General features: G+C 52.2%; 1 protein-coding gene across 8 annotated transcripts in view; it reads left to right on the forward strand.

Moving 5' to 3' along the window:
• Positions 1 to 22,991, forward strand: part of FRMPD3 (FERM and PDZ domain containing 3) — a 147,317-nt gene that overhangs the window by 57,975 nt on the left and 66,351 nt on the right. For 4 of the 8 annotated variants that reach the window (XM_065556443.1, XM_005285677.5, XM_005285680.5 and 1 more), the window contains one exon: positions 1,922 to 2,013. Coding sequence is in view for 4 of the 8 variants with exons in the window: in XM_005285677.5 (XP_005285734.2) it covers positions 1,922 to 2,013 (92 nt within the window). In the remaining 4 variants the exon portion in view is untranslated. Of the gene's footprint in view, positions 1 to 1,921; positions 2,042 to 14,755; positions 15,993 to 22,991 lie in introns of those variants that run through there. The other 4 variants (XM_042861543.2, XM_065556440.1, XM_065556441.1 and 1 more) reach the window with 2 other exon arrangements.

A 22,991-nucleotide genomic window follows, 5' to 3' on the forward strand; every position in this document is an offset into this window, starting at 1 on the left:
AGAGCTTCAGATCCTGGGCTGCCCTGGTTAGTGCAAGAGCAAAACTACAGCCATCACAGCGGCTCCCTTCCCAATGCTGTGGGCCCCAGGGTCACAAGCAGGATGTGGGTCTGCTGCTGGTCCCTACTGCCTTCAGCTGTCCCAGACCCAGAGCAGTAGCTCTTTGTCATGCTGACCTCTGTGAAGTTAGTCTGGTGGTAGCAGAGCAGCAGTGCAGGGTCACTGCTGACTTATATTCATGAGCAGGGATGATGGGTTTTTTCAGTAATATTTCACGTGGCCAAGGACTGCAGCCTGGGGGTTTGGAGCAGTGATCCGAACACGCTGGACAAACCTCGATCCGTCTGAGGTACCCAGCCACACCGATCCTGCAGTATTTCTTCCTGGCGCTTCCCCCATCAGATCTGGGCTCTGGAGACTGGGATAATGTGTGAGGAAGCGACAGCCTGCCCTAAATCTCTCAAACGCCCCCCGCCAGAGAGAAAAGTACTGGTTGTAGAGCACAGCATCAAGCTGGTTACAAATATTTACCCCGTGGCAGTGCCCTACTGAAGCCAGGTAGGAGCCCTCTGTGGTGTGAGCTTCCTCATGGTAGTGCCCTGACAGAGCCGGCTAGGGGGCCCTCTGCGGTGTGAGCTTCCCCATGGCAGTGCCCTGACAGAGCCGGCTAGGGAGCCCCCGCCGTGTGAGCTTCCTCCTGGCAGAGCCCTGAGAGAGCTGGCTAGGAGCCTCCAGCGATGTGAGCTTCCCCATGGCAGTGTCCCACTGAAACCAGGAAAGCAGTGCCCTGTCCGAGCAGTGTGAGCCGCCTCACAGTTACAGCAGTGCCTGTCATGCAGTGTGACCTTCCCCGCAGCAGTGGCCTCTCCTCCTTCCAGCTGCTCCTTTTCCACTTGCAATGGGAGATGTTGCTTTAAGCAGGCCAGTGCCTCCCCCCACATAAGCCTCTGCTCATGTCTTCATGGTCAGTCTGGCCCCATAGCCCCACAGAGGAAGGGCCTTCCTCACTTCTCACTGCATAAAGATCTCCTGAGTGGAATGCTGCTGCCAGCGCCTGCTCCAGGGCATTGTGCCTCAAGACGGGTACAGGGCTGGCAGCAGCACTGCAAGTCTTTCCCTGCCTTGGCCTGGAGGGACCCCATAGGGCAGTGGTCCCCAACCTTTTTCGTCTGGTGGGTGCCAGACGACAAGCCACGGAGGACCGTGGCGGCGGACGAGCATCCGCCGAAATGCCGCCGACAAGCGGCAACGTCAATAGGCATTTCGGCGGATGCTCGGCCGTTGGCCAGTACACGGGCGCACTTAGACGCCCCGGCGGGCACCGCATTGGGGACCCCTACCATTGGGGGTGCCAGGGCAGGTCAGTCTCCACGACCCTTTTGCTCGTTGGCCTTTGTGCTGCTGCCCCCCACCCACGAGGAGCTGCGCTGAGACCTACCAACTCAGTTCACGTTGCCGTCAAACAGACATGGCTTTCGGTGCATGACCACCCAGGCTGAATTCAAACCTTCAGCCCAGAGGTGAAAGCCTCTGACTGAGCCATTCTAGCACCCCCATCAGCCCTGTCTTTTAATGCCCCCCCTTGTTAGAATAAGCCCAAACCCACCCCCCGTTGGGGAAACAGAGCAATAGAAACAAGTTGAAGGGGACACCTGCTCCTCAAACCTACAGTGGGAGTCCTGGGATCTAGCTGCTGGCCTCACCTAGAAGCTGGTGAGCTGCAGGTCACTGCTCCTTGGTGGGTATAATGTACTAGCTCCCAGTGTCGGCTTCCTGATTTGAGAAAGAGCGAGAGGCGGCTGTGTTTACCAGCTCGCTTCCTGCCGTGGTTCTGGGGCTGAGCCAGCCGGCTTCTTTAAGATTCTGGTCACAGCAGGTGCTGAATTTCTAAGGCTGAGGTGATCTTTCTCTTTCTACACAGACGCCGTGGTCCGTCCGTGCTGGGCAAAGAGAGAGGGGACAGGGGAAGAGGTCAAATATCCCGCCAGCCGCCTCGGCCAGAGGGAGCAGACAGTGAGTATCATGCACCACGAAGCAGCTCGTAAGTAGACAAGACTCTCTTGGCTTTTATTGTATTTGGCTTTGTTTTGGGAATATTTCCATCTCTGCTGAGCCGAGGGGAGGGGCTGGGCCTGGGGGAGACCTGGCAGCAGGGTTCAGTCCCCACTGTTCTCAGTGATGGCTAGAATGTTGCAGCGAGATGCCGTGTGTCCCTTCTCCACTGTGTGTGTGTCTGTTGCACAGGCAGATCAGTGGCTGCTCTCGATCTCCTTTAAAGCACCACTAGTCCCTGTTCATTAGAATCAGATTTATTAGAGTCACAGAGAGGGGGAGAGAGAGAGGGGAAAAACTAAATCAAGTCCTTAATGAAATGGTCTGCCAGGCAGGCTGTCGGCCACTTAACCTGTCAGCAAAACGGAGACTCCAAAATGCTGAAGGGGGAAAAGGAGCAGAGGGAATCAAATGCCGATTTCCTCTCCTGCAAGAAGAGTGCTGGGAGGAGGGCGTGGGCTGTTTTTCTGTCTGAGGATTGGTATTGTGTGTACCCCCTCCCCCAAGGCACCCAGCTTTGCCCCACTCGAGACCTCCCTGTTTGAATCAAGGGTGGGATTTCATTCCCCATGCCCAGTCAGTCCCGGGCTTCCCTTCGTGGCTCCATCAGGAGACCCCCCTCTCTGTTCCAGAGACAGGGGCAATTCAGACTGTCAAAGCGTCCCCTCCAGGCCTTTCTCACTCTCCAAGGGTGAGAGGAATTTGGGCTCAGGGACCGTTCAGTCCTAGGATTCCCCAGCCAGCTCCATGGTAATCCATCCCCCTGCTTTCTGTTTGTGTATGGAACGGAAGGGTAAGCCTTTTAGGCATAACGGCAGCTCTAAGGATTTTCCTCTGATCTGGTGCTTCTGTACATCTAACTGTGGAGAACAAAAAACCTGAAATCTCTCCAAATCTGAGAAGAAATGCAGGGAGCCTCCAGCATTGATAGGAAAACATTGACTGGAAGGATTTGCAAATCAGGCAAGCCCCCTCCGAGAGGCATTCAGACAGGTTTCATTGGATACAGACAGATCTCCTGTACTCATGCACACACATGCGGTTAAGCCCATATGCCCACCCCTTGCACACATTGCCCAGGGCACTTACAAATATATCCAAACATCCTGCACTCATGCACTTGAGCATGCTTCATGGAGCCTTTGATATGCTTCTGCACAGAGACACTGGTCCCTAGAATACAGTCATGCCCAGGGTCCTTGGATACATCTATGCATGAGTGTCCCTGCCCCACACAGACAGTTTCCTAGCATGTGAACATACAACCCTATGTGCTGTTATAACACACATGCACCAATGGGCAGGCTGGTCTAACACACACACATACAAACATCTGTTCAGGGGACAGAGTGCTGGATTGGGACTCTGGAGACCTGGGGTCTATTCCCAGCTCTGCCACTGAGCTGCTGGGTGACCTTAGGCAAGTTCCCGCCCCTCTCTGTGCCTCAGTTTTCCTTCCCACCTTTTCTCTGTGTTTGTTCTGTGTTTGTTTTGGAGTGCAAACTCTGCAGGGCAAGAGCTGTCTCTTCCTATGCGCATATGCATAGTGTCTGGCCCAGTGGGATGCTGATCTCAGGTGAGGATCTCTAGGTGCTCCTATAATCCCAGTAGTAGTAATGCAGTCAGACATGCAGTCCCCTGGGGCAGACATACCCATGCATGGGCACGTGATCACCAGCACGACCACCCAGAGCTGTGAGCATTGCAGACTTGCTCATAGAATCATAGAATATCAGGGTTAGAAGGGACCTCAGGAGGTCATCTAGTCCAACCCCCTGCTCAAAGCAGGACCAATCCACAGACAGATTTTTGCCCCAAATCCCTAAATGGCCCCCTCAAGGATTGAACTCACAACCCTGGGTTTAGCAGGCCAATGCTCAAACCACTGAACTATCCCTCCCCCCCATGATATTGGCCCCAAGCAGGAGATAATGTTTCACTGAGATGTGATGCTGCTCACAGGGTATTAAGATGCTGCTAGCTCTCTCTGGCCATTGCTTCCTCTCTGTGGACCTGCTACTTTGGTTGAAGCAGGTTCATTAACGTTATAATGACATAGAGAAGGTGAGATGCTGGCTGGCAAAGCGAAGTAGTAAAGTATGACCAAGAATTAGGAAGGGGAGAGAACTAGGCTGTGGCTAGCTTGGCAAACCGGCATGGAGATGGGCTTACTGAGATGAATGCAGGCCAGGAAGCAGTGACTGAAGATCATTCCCATTTGCTGTCCGTCTGGTGCTTTATGTACGATGAGTTTGGCGGATCTCAGTCAAGTCCCCAGGGAGACACCTGGCCCCGTCACAAACATCTTCAGGACAGTGGGCGCTGACTGGCTTCCTTGAAAGTCTCACAGAATGGCCAATGACTGAGTAGACCCTGGAGACTGAGCTCCCTTCTCAGCCCTCAAGGGTGCACATTGGCATGACTGTGAGGGGAATGCTTGTCCTGCGGCTAGGATGACCAGACAGCAAATGTGAAAAATCGGGACGGGGGTGGGGGGTAATGGGAGCCAATGGGAGCTTATATAAGAAAAAGACCCAAAAATCGGGACTGTCCCTATCAAATTGGGACATCTGGTCACCCTAGCGGCTGCCTCTCTCCTGCAGCCAGCTGGCTCCTGCTGCAACGGGAGCTGTGCTCGCTACAGCGGGGCAGGGGTGGTTAGAGAGCTGGGAGCCAGCTGCCTGTAGCCGTTGCCTGCTGCATAGTCCTGGCCCATCAGCAGGGATGGACAGCAGATTGCTGGGATGGATTCCAGTGTGTGGCCAAATCAGGGCTGCTGGCAGGTATTGCCCTTACCAGCGCTAGAGTCGCTAAAGAAGGGAACCTGCCATTACATGAGATGAGCATTCCTGTGGTGACGGCTACACGTGCCAGAGCAAAGAATCTCAGAGCCTGTGGCTGGGTAGCATTCAATCCACCAGCCTACTCTCCAAAACCACAGCCCCTCCCACCTCCCCTTAATGGACACCACTACCCCGGAGCCATAAGGCAATTTCCAGTCCTAAGTGATGTTATAATTAAACTGCCACTCGAGGGTATTTCACACTGCGGCTTAGTTTGTCAAGTATTTACTACTGCGGGTGCCTACCTGAGAGGCCGTGGTTCCTGCTCCTGGTGAATGGATCTGGGGGCTGGGTTGACCATCAAAATGAGAGGTTATTTTTGTGCCTGTTACTTCATTCGTTATGTTCCTGCTGTACTTGCTCTTGGTTAAAGCTCTGTTCCTCTGGGAACCATGCAGCACTTTAGAAGGGAGGCTGGCTTCTTGCTGTGCGGATTCCCAAAGTGCTCAGTCCCCAGCATGCACAGCGCTTGAGACTCTTGCCACTTATTCAAGTGCCTAGATGGCAGTGGAGGTCCCCTGGGCTGCCCAGATTGTTGGAGGAATAGGGACCAGTCTTCCAGAGACAGGAGCTGGTCTTTCCAGATCAGCTGATTTATGGTATCTCCTCCCTGGCTGGACCTCTGTCTAACCCATGCTCACAGCATGGGCTTTCCTGGCGATAGCCCTATACACTCCTGGTGCATCTCTCAGCCAAGGACCTCAGTGACCTGGAAAGGTCAGCCTTGCCTCCAGCATCCCAGGTGGCCTTATTCCCAGTTTGCAGGAAGCAGAGAGGAGCAGTGACCTCTCCATAGTCATACACTGAGTCAGCAGCTGAGCTGGGGACTAGCCCGGTGCCTTAGCCACAAGACCCTCACTGCAGATGGAAGCTAAGGCTCAGCCAGGTTAGGTAACGTCTTCTGAGCTAGCTGAGGAGCTGAGAACTGATCCCAGTCTCTTGGTGCTCTAAGCAATACAGGCTCCACCCCTACACATGCTCTTAGAGCAAGTGGGCTTGACCCACTTCGTCCTTGTGTGGTGAACAAGGGGGTTGCGCTCAGTGTGAGAGTGAGCAGAGGCTGCCTGTGAGTGCAGGGTTCAGTAGTAGCTGTAACCCCACCCTGAGCCACAGCGACTCCCGTGCCCTTATTGCAGGGTAATGAAAGGGAGGAACAAGGGCACATCTGAGGGAAGATGGACTTAAACCCGCTCTCCACCATGCTGAGGCCCCAGGCTCCACTCTGTGTCCACTCTTTGTGCTGTAGTAGCCCCTCGGGGTCCCATTGTGCACTTAGTGAGAGACAGTCCCTGCTCCAAAGTGCTTCTGATCTAAATGGAGGGAGGGGGCAGCGGAGGTATGGAGAGAGAAGGTGCCATGCCCAGGGTTCCATGGCCGTTCAGTAACGCAGACAGGCATAGAACCCAGGTCTCGTGCCTCCCATGCCAGTGTCAGAGCCACCGGGCCGCACTGCCCCGTGCTTCTGCTCTGAGGCAGGAGTAACTGGAGGGTCCTAGCAGTGCTCTCATCAGTGCAGGATCAAGCTCCCCAGGCTCCCAGTCCGGCTCAGCACTTGTGGTTTTTACTCATACATACAGCTCTGCGCACCTGTGAGGTGGAGGAGCCAGCCCAACTGGATCAGTGATGTGGCAGCTATTAAGTACCTAGCAGATTGTTAAGGGATGGCAGAATGTGGCAGAAGAAACCTGACCTCTGGGGATTGACGGCCTGGCCCACCATGGGCTATCGCTGCCTGGACTCATGCATGGCTCCTTCTGAGAGCTGCAGTGATGCCATCATACCTGTCCTGAGAAAACTGCACCCTCCAACCATTTTCTTGCTCACATCATTAGCTGAAAGAACAGGAGTACTTGTGGCACCTTAGAGACTAACAAATTTATTAGACCATAAGCTTTCGTGGGCTACAGCCCACTTCTTCGGATGCATATAGAATGGAACATATATTGAGGAGATATATATACACACATACAGAGAGCATGAACAGGTGGGAGTTGTCTTACCAACTCTGAGAGGCCGATTAAGTAAGAGAAAAAAAACTTTTGAAGTGATAATCAAGATAGCCCAGTACAGTTAGTTTGATAAGAAGTGTGAGAATACTTACAAGGGGACATAGATTCAATGTTTGTAATGGCTCAGCCATTCCCAGTCCTTATTCAATCCTAGGTGGCTGAACTTTGTGACTTTGTCCTCACCCACAACTATTTCACATTTGGGGACAATATATACCTTCAAGTCAGTGGCACTGCTATGGGTACCCACATGGCCCCACAGTATGCCAACATTTTTATGGCTGACTTAGAACAACGCTTCCTTAGCTCTCATCCCCTAACGCCCCTACTCTACTTGCACTACATTGATGACATCTTCATCATCTGGACCTATGGAAAAGAAGCCCTTGAGGAATTCCACCATGATTTCAATAATTTCCATCCCACCATCAATCTCAGCCTAGATCAGTCCACACAAGTGGTCCATTTCCTGGACACTACTGTGCTAATAAGCGATGGTCACATAAATACCACCCTATTCCGGAAACCTACTGACCGCTACACTTACCTACATGCCTCCAACTTCCATCCAGGACACACCACACGTTCCATTGTCTACAGCCAAGCTCTAAGATATAACCGCATTTGCTCCAATCCCTCAGACAGAGACAAGCACCTACAAGATCTCTATCAAGCATTCTTAAAACTACAATACTCACCTGCCAAAGTGAAAAAACAGATTGACAGAGCCAGACGAGTACCCAGAAGTCACCTCCTACAAGACAGGCCCAACAAAGAAAATAACAGAACACCACTAGCTGTCACCTTCAGCCCCCAACTAAAACCTCTCCAGCGCATCATCAGAGATCTACAACCTATCCTGAAAGATGATCCTTTACTCTCACAGATCTTGGGAGACAGACCTGTCCTCGCTTACAGACAACCCCCCAATCTAAAGCAAATACTCACCAGCAACCACACATCACTGACCCAGGAACCTATCCTTGTAACAAAGCCCGATGCCAACTCTGTCCACATATCTATTCAAGTGACATCATCATAGGACCTAATCACATCAGCCATACCATCAGGGGCTCGTTCACCTGCACATCTACCAATGTGATATATGCCATCATGTGCCAGCAATGCCCCTCTGCCATGTACATTGGCCAAACCGGACAGACTCTACGCAAAAGAAGTAAGGGACACAAATCTGACATCAGGAATCATAATACTCAAAAACCAGTGGGAGAACACTTTCACCTGTCTGGTCATTCAATGACAGACTTGCGGGTGGCTATTTTACAACAGAAAAACTTCAAAAACAGACTCCAACCAGAGACTGCTGAGCTGGAATTGATATGCAAACTAGATACAATCAACTTAGGATTGAATAAGGACTGGGAATGGCTGAGCTATTACAAACATTGAATCTATCTCCCCTTGTAAGTATTCTCACACTTCTTATCAAACTAACTGTACTGGGCTATCTTGATTATCACTTCAAAAGTTTTTTTTCTCTTACTTAATCGGCCTCTCAGAGTTGGTAAGACAACTCCCACCTGTTCATGCTCTCTGTATGTGTGTATATATATCTCCTCAATATATGTTCCATTCTATATGCATCCGAAGAAGTGGGCTGTATCCCACGAAAGCTTATGGTCTAATAAATTTGTTAGTCTGTAAGGTGCCCCAAGTACTCCTGTTCTTTTTGCGGATACAGACTAACACGGCTGCTACTCTGAAACTAATCATTAGCTGAGATATCAATTTCATTTTAAAAACTGCAGGCTGAGCAGCAGGTGCCGAATTCATTGCCGGGAGCCAGGCTGCCTCTTCCGCTTCATTATTTATAGCTGCGTTTGGCTGCCTTGCTAACTTCTCCGCTACCTCTGACTTCTGGCTGTGCTGGGGAACACTGCTTGCCTTCTGCTAGCTCTGGCACTAAAAGCCTGGAACACTTGTGCCTTTTTCTGGCTGCCATCTGGCGCCTGACCCGGCACTCAGTGATGCCAGCAGCATAGCTGACTCCAGCAGGGAGCTCAGCTTGACCCTTCCAGTGCTGGTGGTCGAAGCGTGTGCCACCAGCAGCAGTTAGATACACCCTCAGGCTGAAGGGGCGCTGTTCTGTTGAGGCAGGGTGGGGGCTCTGATGGCAGTGCAGGTACAAGGGGGTAAAATTACAGTCTGGGGGTTGAGTGGCAGCTTCCCAGCGTACCCTCCTGGAGCTGCTGTCGCCACACGAGGGAGTATTTGGCTATGGCTGGCACCCACGGTGGGAATAAGAAACTGACCAAACGGCTGGGGGCCAAGACTAACTGGGGAGGACAGTGAGAATCACAGAGCTCAGGGGCTCCCTGGATTCATTGCTGCCCTTTCACACAAGCCTAGGCAGAGCCGGCTAAAAGGGTGGACAAAATCGGTGGCTTCATTCCCAGCTGGAGGCTCCTGGCTCACTGAGTGCTCCCTGGGGCTGGGGAGCATGTAGCTCTCGGTGAGCTGAGTAGCTGTGGTGGGGGTGAGGAGGGACGAGCCGCTGGGAGTGCCGGTTCATGGAGGGGAAATCTGAAGGCCAGACCTGAATGCAGGCTGTGATGTGGAGCATGAAGCTGAGAGCAAAGTGTCTCCGACCATCCAAGAAGCAGGGCATGCAGGATAACTGACCATCCTGAAGTGTTTTATTGATTGTATCTTTCTTCCTAACGCCCCCTAATAAATCCTGACTAGTGCAGCGGATGCTGGTGCTAATGAAAGCCTCACCAGCCAGCCCTCTTCCCCCTGGCGTCATGGCTGTTTTAGCTGCACACAGGTTTCAGCTCTCTGGAACCTACCCATTCCAGCCCCACTGTCTGACCCCTTCCCAGCCCTTTGCGTGGGGACTGCCCCTGCTGATGCTTCCATATGCAGCTCAAGTTGAGGCAGGAACCTGGAACGCAGCATTACATGCAGGTCAATCTGGCTTTCTGTTTAAAGACTCAAGCGGCCTCCTGTTTTTTACCCTCCTCCTCCCGCTTCGTTGCAGGAAGACAGCGTGGGCTGGTGACGTGAGCTCAGGTTGAGGAGACAGGCCTCCTCCCGTGTTCTAACCGTGGCTCTGGGACAAGGTGCCTCTCTGGGGTGCCAATCGCCTACCTGTGAAATGGGGACACTAGTTCGTAGCTGGGGTCATGCGAGGGGTGATTACGTAATGTGTGGAATGCACTGCAAAGATGTACTGTGTATTCACGTCATGTTAGAGCAGTGGGTCTCTGTGTTCTCCATCCTGGGGCCCTCTTGGAACCACCTCCTCCCGTTGAGCAATCTGGGAAGGGTTTGGGTGGTCCCACCCCCTGACACATCAGCTGAGAACCCAGCTCTAGACTTCTCCTCTTGCTCCAGCTGTTAACTGATGTACCTGGATCCCCCACCAGCAGCAAGGGCAGCCATTGCTGTTCCTTGGAACGCTGACTTCTGCGCCAGCCCAGCTCCCTGCTGGCCTAGGAGTAGATCATTCTTTGCACCCAAGCCAGACTGTGGGCATCTTATACGTCGTGCAGTCCTACAGGCAGAGTGGGTGAGCTCCTTGTGCCTCGTTGAGTCTGTGGGAGCAACTCTCAGAGTGATCTGGCTCCACTGGGTGGGGTGATCTGCTGCCGTTTCTCTTGGCAGCAGGTGGGGAGGAAGAGGATGGATTCTATATTTTGATGAGGGCACCCATCCTGCCTCACCACAGCCAGGATCAGGGCGGCACTGTTCTGTGGAATTAGCCTCTCCCCAGCTATCAGTCCTCTAGAGCCTAAGTAACAGGGCCCCTGTGGGCTCCCATCCAAGATGGAGATCAGAACGTGAGGCTGGTGCTGCCATGTGCTCCCTATAAAAATGGTTCTTGGCTATTTCCCAGCTCTCCTGCCGCACGTGCTCCGGATCCCACATGCATTGCAAGCAGAACGCCGAGTGCAGACCGGCAGATGGGGGAGCCAGACCGTGTTCTGCGGGAGAGCCAGGATTTCAGCTGCTCTGTTGGGGGTGTTTGGGGCAGAAAAGAAGGGTTGAGGGGGGCAGGATCAGTAACTTTGGGCCCGATCCTGCAAGATGTGTACATGCAAAATGCCCGTGGAGTTCAGTGAGAGTTCTGTGCATGGATTGGGCCCATTAAAATAGAGATGAGACCTTTAAATATCCATCCACGGGCTTCTGCTCCTTCTGATGATTCCCTTTTCCCAGCCTTAACATCCTCTCCTGAGCTTCTTAGGTTCTTTCATCTTCCAGGGAGATTGCCAAGAAATAGACACTTTTCACTGAAAATAGCTGATCCGGTTATTGGGGAGTTCACTGGCGGCAACGAGACAGACCAAAACGAAGCCCTGCTGTGCTCGGTCCTGCTCTTCCCCTCCCATGGAGGGGCTGGAAGGGGAGTCCACCCAGGAGCTGGACATGCCAGAGGAGGGACCCTTTCCAGCTTAGAATGCGGTTTAGAGAGTGGAGCCTTGGCAAGGTTGTGTGGAACCATTGGCAACCCGGTCATACCTCTCTGGAGCCGGGGATGTGTGCCAGAGTTGTGTAGCATATTCAGCAGCAGCCCTCAAGCCTTCCCTAATGGAGGCAGACATACCCTTAGGCCCTGCGCACTGCATGCTGACTGAAGTTAGCTCAAGTAACAACAGCAGGGAAGTTGCGGCAGCTCAAGCGCTATACAGCCCTGCCTAGAGCCCTGCGGTCATACTCGGGCTGACGTCCCTGTGCTGCCGTGGCTTCACTGCTGCTAGTACTCAAGCCAGCTTTGTTCCACCTCCCGCTTGTAGCATATTCATACCCTGACACAGCAGGAGGAGCCCGAGCCTCAGGTTAATAGCAGGCCTGATGGAGAGCCTGCCTGGTGGATCCCCTAGAAAATGGAAATTCTGCGTCGCTTGGCAGGGATGAGGCCTGACCATTGACCCCTATGTTTGGGTGTCTCCCTGAGCACCCCTGGGCAGCTGACACCTGAGTTTGGGAATGGGGCTCCTTCCTGAGGAGCTCTGTTCAGGCCTGGGGATCTGCCCGGTGGGTCCCTGCACCACCAGCTTCTGTGATCAGGATCTGGAGTCTCTCCCCTGGGCCCGCGTGACATCTTCACACTTGTTCAGTATTCAGGGTCTGGCCCAAAGCTGCCAGGACCCCTGGCATCCAGGCTTCAGAAAGAGTCTCAGTCAGGCAGCTCTGTGCTACTATACCTGGCTCCAGGAGAGAAGTTCTCTCCTCAGCCCCATGCTACCAGCACATGTCTTTTGGAGCTGGAGTCTCCCCTGAGGGACTCCACAGGCCTGACCCTCAGCTGGTGTGATCTGGCAATGCCCTATTGACTGCTGGGGAGCCCGCTGCATGTCTCCCTCAGCTGTGGTTCAGAAAGGGCCCTCTCCTGCGGCTTCCTGTATGCTGCTGACAGGAGGGCTGGAGAGCAGGACTCTCTCTTGAGAATCCCTGGACTGCTGCTGGGTCCCTGCCTGGCTGCCACCCCCATTAGGAGGCAGGGGCTTCCCTCGAGGATCTCCAGGCTGCCATGCAGAGAGCATACCTTGTTATGGAGACTCTTCCTTCTGCCCTGCCCCTTAGCCCCAGGGCTCCACAGTCCATTCCTCCTCATGCCAGGGAGCAGCACCACTAACCCCGGCAGCAAGAGGGGCCTGTAATGAAGAAGAGGCAGCCATATTGTTAGTAGCACTTGGGCTCCCCAGAAGGGGCAGCTGGGATGTCAGCAGGTCTTTCTGGCCTGGCCCTTCCTCCTTCCTTGGCTCTGAGAACATTTCCAGGGGTGCCAACATGATGAAAAAAGACCCAGCCTCGATGAACATGCTGGGGATTTTTTCTGCTTTCTAAAATAGCCTGAGGTTACAGCCCCCATCCATCAGGCTGGTGCCCGGGGCCAGGCCATGCAGGCTGCAGCCTCTGCTTGATGGATAGGTTCAGAGACGGGCTGGCTATCGAGGACTGACTGCAGGAGCTGGCTCTAGCACTTTCCCAGGTAATTTTCAATGGTAAGAATTCTCCCCAGGCTGGCTGGCTGAGGACTGTGAAGAGCAGAGGGGAGAGGATTTCACCAGCTGACCTGCCAGTGGAGTCCCTTTTCCACCCTCTTCTCCCTCGGCGGCTCAGGGCCAGGACCCTTTCCACAAGCTCAAGCCCACGTACTTGGGTAGCTCCGAGCAGGGTGAGCGAGACGCTTGGTTCAGTATGGCAGACCCAGAGCTCCCACGCAGAACGACATGCATCTGCTCAGTCTGTCTCAGCTCCAAGCTGGGGAGGGAAGGCAGCTAGTGGGTTTTCAGTAGAGCTGGGTGTACAATTTCCAATGGAACAGTTTTCCGTTGGCAAATGCTGTTTTGTTGAACTCGAAACATTGTGTGAGAACAAGTCGATTTCAGGGACGTTTTTGACAGGAAAGGATTGAAACAAGAACAAATGGTTTTGACGTTCTTGTTTCATTTCCGTTTTATCAGTTCATTTCCTTTTGTTTCTACGTTGATATGATTAATTGTAATAGCATATTAATAGTATCTGACATATTAAGAAATGTATTTGTTTTGACGTTATCTAAACAAACTATTTTTACCACAGCAAAACAAAATGATTCCAAATCAAACATTTTTGGCATTTCCATTCCCTGAAAAATGTCAATGTTTTGGTCCGATTTGGAACAAAAACAACTTTTGAAATGTCATAATTTCCCACAGCCTAGAAGATTTGTTTTCCAGTGTTCAGCTTCAGGGGCAGAAATCAGGGCCTGGCGCCGTCTCGTGTGTCTGCAACTAGCAGCCAGTAAAATTGGGCTCTCTGCTCCCAAGGCTTGTGATGCTGTGGGTTTCTCAGGCATCTGCAGCCTCTGCCCAGTGTCCAGATGAACCCACACTCTATATTGGTCTCTCTTCCCCTCTCTGTGCGCCTCATGCTCCCTTTCTCACTTTCTGCCAAGTTCAGATTAAGGCAAAGGCAATATTGGCCGTGCCAGGGACCCCAGCTCCTGGATTCATGATGTGATCAGAATCTTAACTTGCATTGAAAAATAAATTGTTTTGTCTGCCTGAGTCTGCAGAGAGCCTGATATGATTGCTCTGAGAGGGGGCAGCTGCCCCATGCATCTCCAATGGGATGATAGGTACACCTGGAAGAGCTGGGGGGCCACCCCGCTAGAGGAGTCTGAGTGTGGCTGAAAGAGTAGTATGCAGCAGGCCCGACTCACCTACCCCAGCAGATACAGCCCAGCATCAGGGGTCAGAACTGGGAGGTTCTTTGCCACCACCCCTGTCTCTGGCTGTATGGGAGGGGACGGACTCCCTGCCACTGCAAGTGCTGGATGGGGTCATAGCACGGGCTTGGAGGGTGCAGCCATGAGCAGCTGCGAGCCATAGTGTGTCCAGGGCACAGGATCACCTGAATCCAGCCCTGTTCTGTGCCCTGTGTGTCTTGTTCTCCCCCATCACTCTGTGCCTCTCCATCTCCTCTTCTCTCCTTCACTGCTGTCTGTCCGCGTCTCCGCTCCCTGCCGAATATCTGTGAGGAAGGTTATTGCTGCACCATTCTCTGTGTGATACAGTTTCCTAGCAGGCCCATGGGTATCTCACAGCTCCTGGCAGTGAGCAGAGCCTCCGGGACCCTCCCTGCACTGTGCCCTCAGCCCTGACACAGCGCCGACCACCCAGGGGCCTATGAGATCCAAGCCCATCAGCCCTCTCACTCCTTACATGTTTTCCTCTGCAGCATGACACACAGCTGCAATGTGCCTGGGCCAAATTCAGACATGGTGTAAGCGGGCACAACTCCAACGGAGTCGGTGGAGTGGTACCTGCTTACACTACTGTGGGTCTCAGTTGGTCCCCTGGTGCCTGTTGGATTGAACAGATTTCTGGATAGAAGGAGACATGCTCCTGGTGTGTCATCTCCATGCCGCATAAATCTGAGAGGAGTTTGATTCCACCCCATTGCTGCATCTTGTGGTGCCTGGGTGTCGGTGGCAGTGTGTTTTATGCTGCGTGGTCATCATGAGGTAAATATTCCCAACAGTTATGGGGCAGGAGTGTGGTCTAGCAGTTAGAACAGGACACTGGGAGTCTGGACTCCTAGGTTCTAGACCCAGGTGTGTCACTGTCCTTGGGCAAGTCACCAAACCATTCTGTGCCTCAGTTTCCCCCACGTGTAACCTGGAAATAGTGCTGACTTGCCTCACCATGATGCCAGATTATTAAGGTTTGTAGTGCGCACTGAGCTACTGGGGTGGAAGGTGCTAGCAGAGGGCAAGGACTTACTGTGGGCCTCAGCTCTGTAATCAGTGCCTTTCATGCTGAAAGCCATTTTCAGGCTCCCTCTGTGGCCCAGAGATATGGATGGCCTCCAGCCTCCCTCTGGTAAGGACAGCACTATTGTGAGGTGTGTAACACCCTGGGAGCATCCCCACTGTATTCCTGAGCAGGGCTTGGAGTCCTGGGGCAGGATTTGGGAACATAGCCAGTGCGGCGTGGCTGCTGAGGCACTGCAGACGTGATGATCAGCAGAGCCGCTGTAGGGCAGGTACTGCCCTCCTCATTGAGCCTGCCCTGGGATGCTCTCTCCCGAGTGCCCACGCAGGCTAGATGACTAGAGGATTTTAAGTCAGGAGAGAGTGTGAGGCCACAGATGTGTCCTAAGTACTGGAGAATGTGGCACAGACAGATGTGTTTTTACCAGCCAGCAGGAGCTAGGACAGTGTGAAAGGGGAGGCATTGGTGCAACCTGAGACTATACTAGCCAGCTCGTGTGTGGAAAGTGTCACTGGCTTCTCGGGCACCAATCCCGAGTGGATCAGATTCATGCAGGACACCAGGAGATGCATCTCCTTTTGATGTCAGCGGGAGCCGGGCCTGCTTTTGGACCATTGTCTGTGAATGGAAGCTGTGGGTGGAGGTGTTTGTTTTCTTCCCATCCTGTGTGTGCCAAACTCTGCCCAACGTCAGGGCGTTTGCCTTGTGCCATTCTGCTGCAATGATAATGGAGATGGCCAGTAAATAAAACCCCTAACGTTGTTTGTCTCTTATCAGAGAGATTAAGCAAGGAGCTGAGGGGGAGTTTAAAGCATCTCCGATGAGACTGGATCTCCCAGGATGAGACTGAACAAGGACAGGTAAATGCGTAGCAAACATAGGCACCCGCCCTAAACACAGCTAGAAGGACATGAGCTGCCACTGAACTGCTTAGAACGCCTGCCCTCTACCTTGACACTGGAACCTCCCTTCTTGCTCCCTTTTTCCATGGTTAATTGTAGCAAACCCCTGGCACCAGCTGCAATGGGACTAGAAATCAGGTCCAGGTTCTCTTGATTTCAGTGAGAGTTAGGCACCTAAGTACCTCTGAGGATCTGGCCTCCATCTCCAAGAGCAGCAGCCCATTCCACGTGGGCTAGAGGAGGAATCTCATTTAGCTGCTGGCAGTAGAGGGCCTGTGACATGCACAGCTGAGCAGTTCCGGTTCCATCCCACAGAATGCAGTGTTGCATGGATACAAACCCGCCAGTTCATAACGATAATATAATCCTTAATGATGGCTTCTCTGGAATAATGTTCATGGAGCCACTTCTCCTACCCCTCCAGTAGCAGGCAATCCCCGGAGAGCAGGGCAGATTCCACTGGCAGACCTCACCAGTTCTCCTGGTCAAGTGGAGTGGCCTTAATCCAGCAACACACTTAAGCGTGTGCTTAGCTTTAAACCCATTCCCGGTCCCACTGAAGCCAATGGGAGCATTCACATGCATGAGTGCTTGGCTAGATCAGGGCCTTGCTGCCCAGAGAGCAGACAACCCAAGGAGGGTCAATGCAGATCAGGCACCTGCTTCTCTTCTCCCGCATGACAACGCAACTGAGCAGGGAAAGCCTGGAGGGAAGTAGCCTGGCAGGGGAGAGTCTGGAGCCATAGGAAGAAGCAGAGGCAGAGTTTGAATCTGGTGACAATTGACAACATGATGATGGGGTGTGTGACAGGGTCGGTAGCTCACCGCTGCGGCGCCTCCTCCTGGTAGTCTCGGGGAATTAGTTTGAGCCAGTAGAGCACCCTCTTTGGGTGGTGTCCCGCCTGTCGTCTCGCCTTTGTGGGGTGCACGGACTTGCGTTGCTCCCAACGTCGGCGTCCTCTTCTGGAACACTGTCCTCCGACAATGTCCCTTTGTCCATTCACACCCCCCGGAAGGGGGGGGGGTAAACAACAGCCCCACACCTTCGAGTCCGATCCTCACAGTCCAGGACCTGGCGTGGTTCTGGCCGGCTGCTCCCTGCGGCCTGTGGCTGTGCGTAGGGCAGCACAGCAAACAAACGGGGGAAAAGGGGGGGGGGGGAGACTCAGGCCCGCCCACTACTCTGAGTCCCGGTCCAGAGGCCCTTGGGCAACAGTCTCGCTGTCCTCCTTCTCCTTCCTCCTCTGACTATCCCTCTGGACCGCTTCCCCAACAGCCCTTCTCTACGCTAGGCCTCCTCCTCCCAGGCCTGCCACCTGGCAGGCTATGGAGTAGGCCTTTTCCCACTCTCTCAAGCTGGCCTGCACTGCGCTGTCTATGGTGCTAGCCTCCCAGCTCTGGAGACAGACCTTCCCCTCTGAAGGCCTGGGACAGACTGACTGCTCCTGCTCTGGGCAGTCTTTTATATGGCTAAGCCAGGCCCTGATTGGCTGGCCCCAATCTGCCTTCTGATTGGCTCCCAGTAAGCCCTTTCCTGATTGGCCGCACGTCTGCGCAGGCGCCTAGGCCTGCCGCAGCCCAGTCTCTCTGGGTGTGGGGTAGTCGCCCCACCACAGGGTGAAAGAAATGAATAATCAATGAGTGCACACTCTGTACTTGTTCTTTATTGCAACAAAAAAAGAACCAGAACTGGGTGAGTAACTTGAAAGAGATGCTGCTCTAGAGTGAACTTTGCTCCTTTCTGTTTGCAAAGTATCCCTAAACAGCCTGTAACTGACTAATGTTAATGGAAATTTGTGGAATATTTTCAGGGAATTATTCTTCCCAAGCTGTTCAGTGCATGTATTCAAACTGTGAGAAGTGCTGGTTAGTTTGGATTGGCTACATAGGTCACAGGGGATGCTTCTGCTCCCCAGTTGGCTGACTATAACACTTAGGGCCAGGTTACTGGTTCAAATACTCACAGTCGAAGGCTTGGCTGCGTGGGAAAGTTGCACCTACGGTGTAAACCCATTTACTTCAACCTGTTCAAATCCCTGTGTGGACGCTGATTGAAGAGGGGCTTTTCTAATTTAGCTTCAGTTCACTCAAAACAGTTTACGCCAAACCAAAATAAGAACGGCCATACAGGATCAGACCAATGGTCCATCTAGCCCAGTATCCTGTCTTCCAACAGTGGACAATGCCAGGTGCCCCAGAGGGAATGAACATAACAGGTAATCATCAAATGATCCATCCCATCACCCATTCTCAGCTTCTGGCAAAGAGAGGCTAGGAATACCAACCCTGCCCATCCTGGCTAATAGCCATTGATGAACCTGTCCTCCATGAATTTATCTAGTTCTTTTTTGAACCCTGTTATAGTTTTGGCCTTCACAACATCCTCTGGCAAAGAGTTCCACAGGTTGACTGAGCGTTGTGTGAAGAAATACTTCCTTGTGTTTGTTTTAAACCCGCTGCCTATTAATTTCATTTGGTGACCCCTAGTTCTTGTGTTATGAGAAGGAGAAAATAACACTTCCTTATTTACTTTCTCCACACCAGTCATGATTTTATAGACCTCGATCCTATCCCTCCTTAGTCGTCTCTTTTCCAAGCTGAAAAGACCCAATCTTATTAATCTCTCCTCATATGGAAGCTGTTCCATACCCCTAATCATTTGTGTTGCCCGTTTCTGAACCTTTTCCAAGTCCAATATATCTTTTTTGAGATGGGGCAACCACATCTGCATGCAGTACTCAAGATGTGGGAGTACCATGGATTTGTATAGAGGCAACATAATATTTTCTGTCTTATTATCTATCCCTTTCTTAATGATTCCCAACATTCTGTTTGCTTTTTTGACTGCTGCTGCACATTGAGTGGACGTTTTCAGAGAACTATCCACAAGGACTCCAAGATCTCTCTCTTGAGTGGTAACAGCTAATTTAGACCCCATCATTTTATATATATGTGTAGTTGGGATTATATTTTCCAATGTGCATTGCTTTGCATTTATCAACATTGCCCTTCTTTGACTGAAATAAGAGTGTCCACATGGGTTTGTACCAGTTTAACTGGACAGGCTTAAAAACCATTTGAAGTTAAACTGGTGCAACTTGCCCAAGTTGGCCTGAAAGTGAAAAAAATTATTTTCTCAAATATTATCTAATAGTTTGCTGTTCCTGCAGCTATTCTTGCCAGTAAAGACATTGGCTCAGCACTAAAAATAACTAGATAAAACCAAACCAGGGACTGTAGGCTTATCGCAGTAAGGAAACTGCAGAATGTACCTCATCACTGGAAGTGGTGTAACTGTACCACTGTGTGTGCTATGGGGGGGGGGGGGGAAAGGGGAGAAAGAGTCCTCTGAATTTCAATCCTTTACTATAGATTTAGAAGGTCCCTGCTGTGCATCTTGTGCTTAGGAGGTGGAGAGGTATTCCCATGGGTTGGCCCTACCAAATTCACAGCCATGAAAAACACATCATGGACTGTGAAATCTGGCCTCCTCCTGTGTGCTTTTACTCTACACTATACAGATTTCACAGGGGAGACCAGTGTTTCTCAAATTGGGGGTCCTGACCCAAAAGGGAGTTGCGGCGGGGGGGGGGTGGGAGGGTCGCCAGGTTATTTTGGGCGGAGGGGGGGTCTCAGTATTGCCAACCTTACTTCTGCGCTGCCTTCAGAGCTGGGCGACCAGAGAGTGGCGGCTGCGGACTAAGGGCCCAGCTCTGCAGGCAGCAGCGCAGAAGTAAGGGTGCCAATACCATACCATGCCATCCTTCTGTGCTGCTGCTGGAGGCGGCTGTGGCTTCAGAGCTGGGCTCCCAGCCAGCAGCCACCGCTCTCCAGCTGCCCAGCTCTGAAGGCAGAGCTGCCGCCAGCAGCAGTGCAGAAGTAAGGGTAGCAGTACCGCAACCTGCCCTACAGTAACCTTGCGACCACTGGACATCTCCTTTTTGGGTCAGGACCCCTACAGTTACAACACCATGAAATTTTAGATTTAAATAACTGAAATCATGAAATTTATTATTTTTAAAATTCGATGACCGTTTAATTAACCAAAATGGACCATGAATTTGGTAGAGCCCTACCCATGGGTGAAGTAAAGCAATGTGTGGGGAAGACCAGACTAAAGTAATGTCTGTCTGATCTTATCTGGAATTTACACCCCACTCAGCATCCTAGGCGCTCAGATACTAACATGGAAGCTACATTACCTGAGAGGGTGGGGTCTTCATGCCAGAGTTGGGATCCATTGGTAGAGAGGTTTAGAAGAGCCCAGTACTGAATGGTCATGGCAGTTCATTCTCCCCTCCCATGGGAGGAGTACTTCCATGTCAGGGTTAATGTCCCATGATGGAGCAGTAGGGGGAACTGCATTTGCATCTCTTTAGTACAGGGATTCTCAAACTCTTTTTGCTGGACCCCCCTTTGAAAATATTTCAGGCTGTGATAACACCCCCCTCCCCCCCAAAAAAGCGATAGCAAATTACTGTACATACTCATAGCACTAAATTAAGCACATAGTCATTATCCCTGCAGTCAAAGGCACTGAAGCCTTTCAAAAAGTGTAAAGTAGAGACTTACCATATTTCAAGTTCCCAAATAGAGGACGCTGCCGAGGGGATGGGAGAGTTGGGCAGGGGGTTACAGCAATACCGTACTATGCCACTCTTACTTCTTTGCTGCTGCTGGTGGCGGCGCTGCCTTCAGAGCTGGGCGGTCAGACAGCAACTGCCACTCTCTGCCCATCTCCCAAAGCCTTTTGAGTTGAGTTTCTCCCCCGTTTGAGAAACACTGCTTTAGTAACTATCCCTTTCCCATAACACAGGCCTGTCTCCCAAAGTTCCCTCACAAGCCATCGTGCACTCCAGTGAACAGAAGGGGCAGCATCTGGCTTCTAACACTTGGGATGCACAGGCCTGAGTTATGCTCTGAGACTCGAAGGATATTTTAAAAATCCAAGGCAATAAATCTCTCTGGAGCTCGCTTTTTCTGCCTGACACTGTCTCCTCTTGAGAGGATCTAGTGCTGGAGGCAGGTGAATAATGCCTGGGAAGAAGAGCTAGCTGGGGAATGCAGACGTCTTCAAAATATGATTGTGGCAAGCAGTTATTCAGGCCCCATCTTCCCTGCTGCTTACTGCACTGGAGATGGCTCCCCCATCTGTGGTGCTAAATAAGGAGAGGTCGGTGAAAGAAGAGCTGGAAGGAAAAGGTCACAAGTCTCTGTGGCTCCTTTAATAACCACAAGGGGATCCTTCATCACACATGGTGATAGCTCGGCCACCGCTGAGTTCTGTACCTGGATGTGAAGAGGGCTGGAGAGTGTAGTGACCATCAGTGCTCCTCACAGCTCAGTGAGGTAAGCAAAGGGGATGGAAGGGTGATCAGCTGTCATGCTACAGGGCACAAGCTGGTCACCAGCAAGGGACAGGAAGAATTTTTTTTTTATGCTGTGTGCAGTAATATGACTGTCCTGGTACCTATGGGTCTCTCCTTCCTCTGAATGGTCAGGTGTAAGTATGGTTGGCACCTTCCAAGCCGTGCCCTGCAGGACAGTAATTATAAACCTGATACTAGGTGGTTAGGGTTGGGTTGTTCTTGGTAAGGGTCAGCAGCCACCCACCTTGTAGGGTCAGTGTGTTTTGGGCTCTGTGTCCCATGGGTCACATTCTCCCATCATCCGGAGCTGTGCTGAGCACAAGAACTGAATGGGAGAGGATGGCTTGAAGCCACCTTTGTGCCTCCCACATTCTTGGCTTTGCTGGGTGGCCTTCCTGGCCCCTGGTGTATATTAAAGAAGCCTCGGACCTGCTCCCGTTTACATTGGGCCAAAGCAGTCTACTAAGGCCCATCCCACATCCCTGAATCACCAGAGCACAGCAGTGCCCAGTCACACCCCCTCCCTCAGCATGTCTCTATGCCACGTGCTATAAGGCAGGCAGTGTGAAGCCCTGGGCCCGGTTCTTCGCAGCCCAGGGGGCCCCTTACACCAGGGTATCTGCCAAGACAGATTCTGCTGGGTTTGTGGCAGTGTCAAGGGGCCAGAAGGGGAGTGGGAACCTGGCCTTTGCCTCTCTCTGCCCTTGCCCTGCAGCTGAGATCAACTGGGACACTTTGCTGACAGGCCCTGGATTTCCTGTCAGAGCGTTGAGGGAAGGGCCCTTGACTCTGGAACTCATCCTGCCTGTGAACAAGCGAAGCCCTGAGCCTATTGATCTTTAGGACACGTTGCAGGGCCTGTCTGCTTACCTGGCGCTTTTCTAACAGGGTTGGAGAGGTGTTTGGGGGTTTGTTTGGTTTTGGCCTCTAAGAGGCTGGTGGGAAGCACATTGCACCAGCGGGAAAATAAAGAATCTTTAGCATGTCCGGAGCATGAAGCAGTCACCTGCTCAGAGCGCTGTGCAGAGGCAGGTTTCATTGGGAGTCAAGATGTCAGGGCATGTAATTGTGTCCTGTAACACATCTGGGCAACAGTCACCATGGCAGGGCAGCAGGCACCAATGCAGCATCCCAACGTAACATCTTCAGGAGCAATGCAATGGGAAGCAGGACAGCAGGCAAAGCTGAGCCTTCCCCAGGGAAATTCTGGATATAGGACCCTTCTATATAGTCTGAGGCAGACCCTTCCTTGCTGCAGAGCTCTGTGCTTTATTAGCTCCTAGACAGGCTGTTAGGTTGCTTCCATGACTTGCAGAATACAAACCTCCGGCAAGATGGCTTGGCACAGGAATTTCTAGGGCAGACAGAATCTGGGGACACATGGGTGGTGCAGGGCGTAGGCCCCTATCCAGATGGCTGTTGCCCCCGTGAGAGGAACAGCTAAAAACAGCACATGTTTGTTCGTAAGCACATAGCACAGCTCCCAAATGCAGGACACTGGGCCAGATGGACAATCGTGTGATACCGTGTGGCAGCTCCTACAGCATGTTCCCAATTTGAGATGAGGTCAGCAAGGAGGAAGTACCAG

This window comes from Chrysemys picta, chromosome 9 (assembly GCF_011386835.1).
Source record: "Chrysemys picta bellii isolate R12L10 chromosome 9, ASM1138683v2, whole genome shotgun sequence".
Taxonomy (NCBI): Eukaryota; Metazoa; Chordata; order Testudines; family Emydidae; genus Chrysemys; species Chrysemys picta.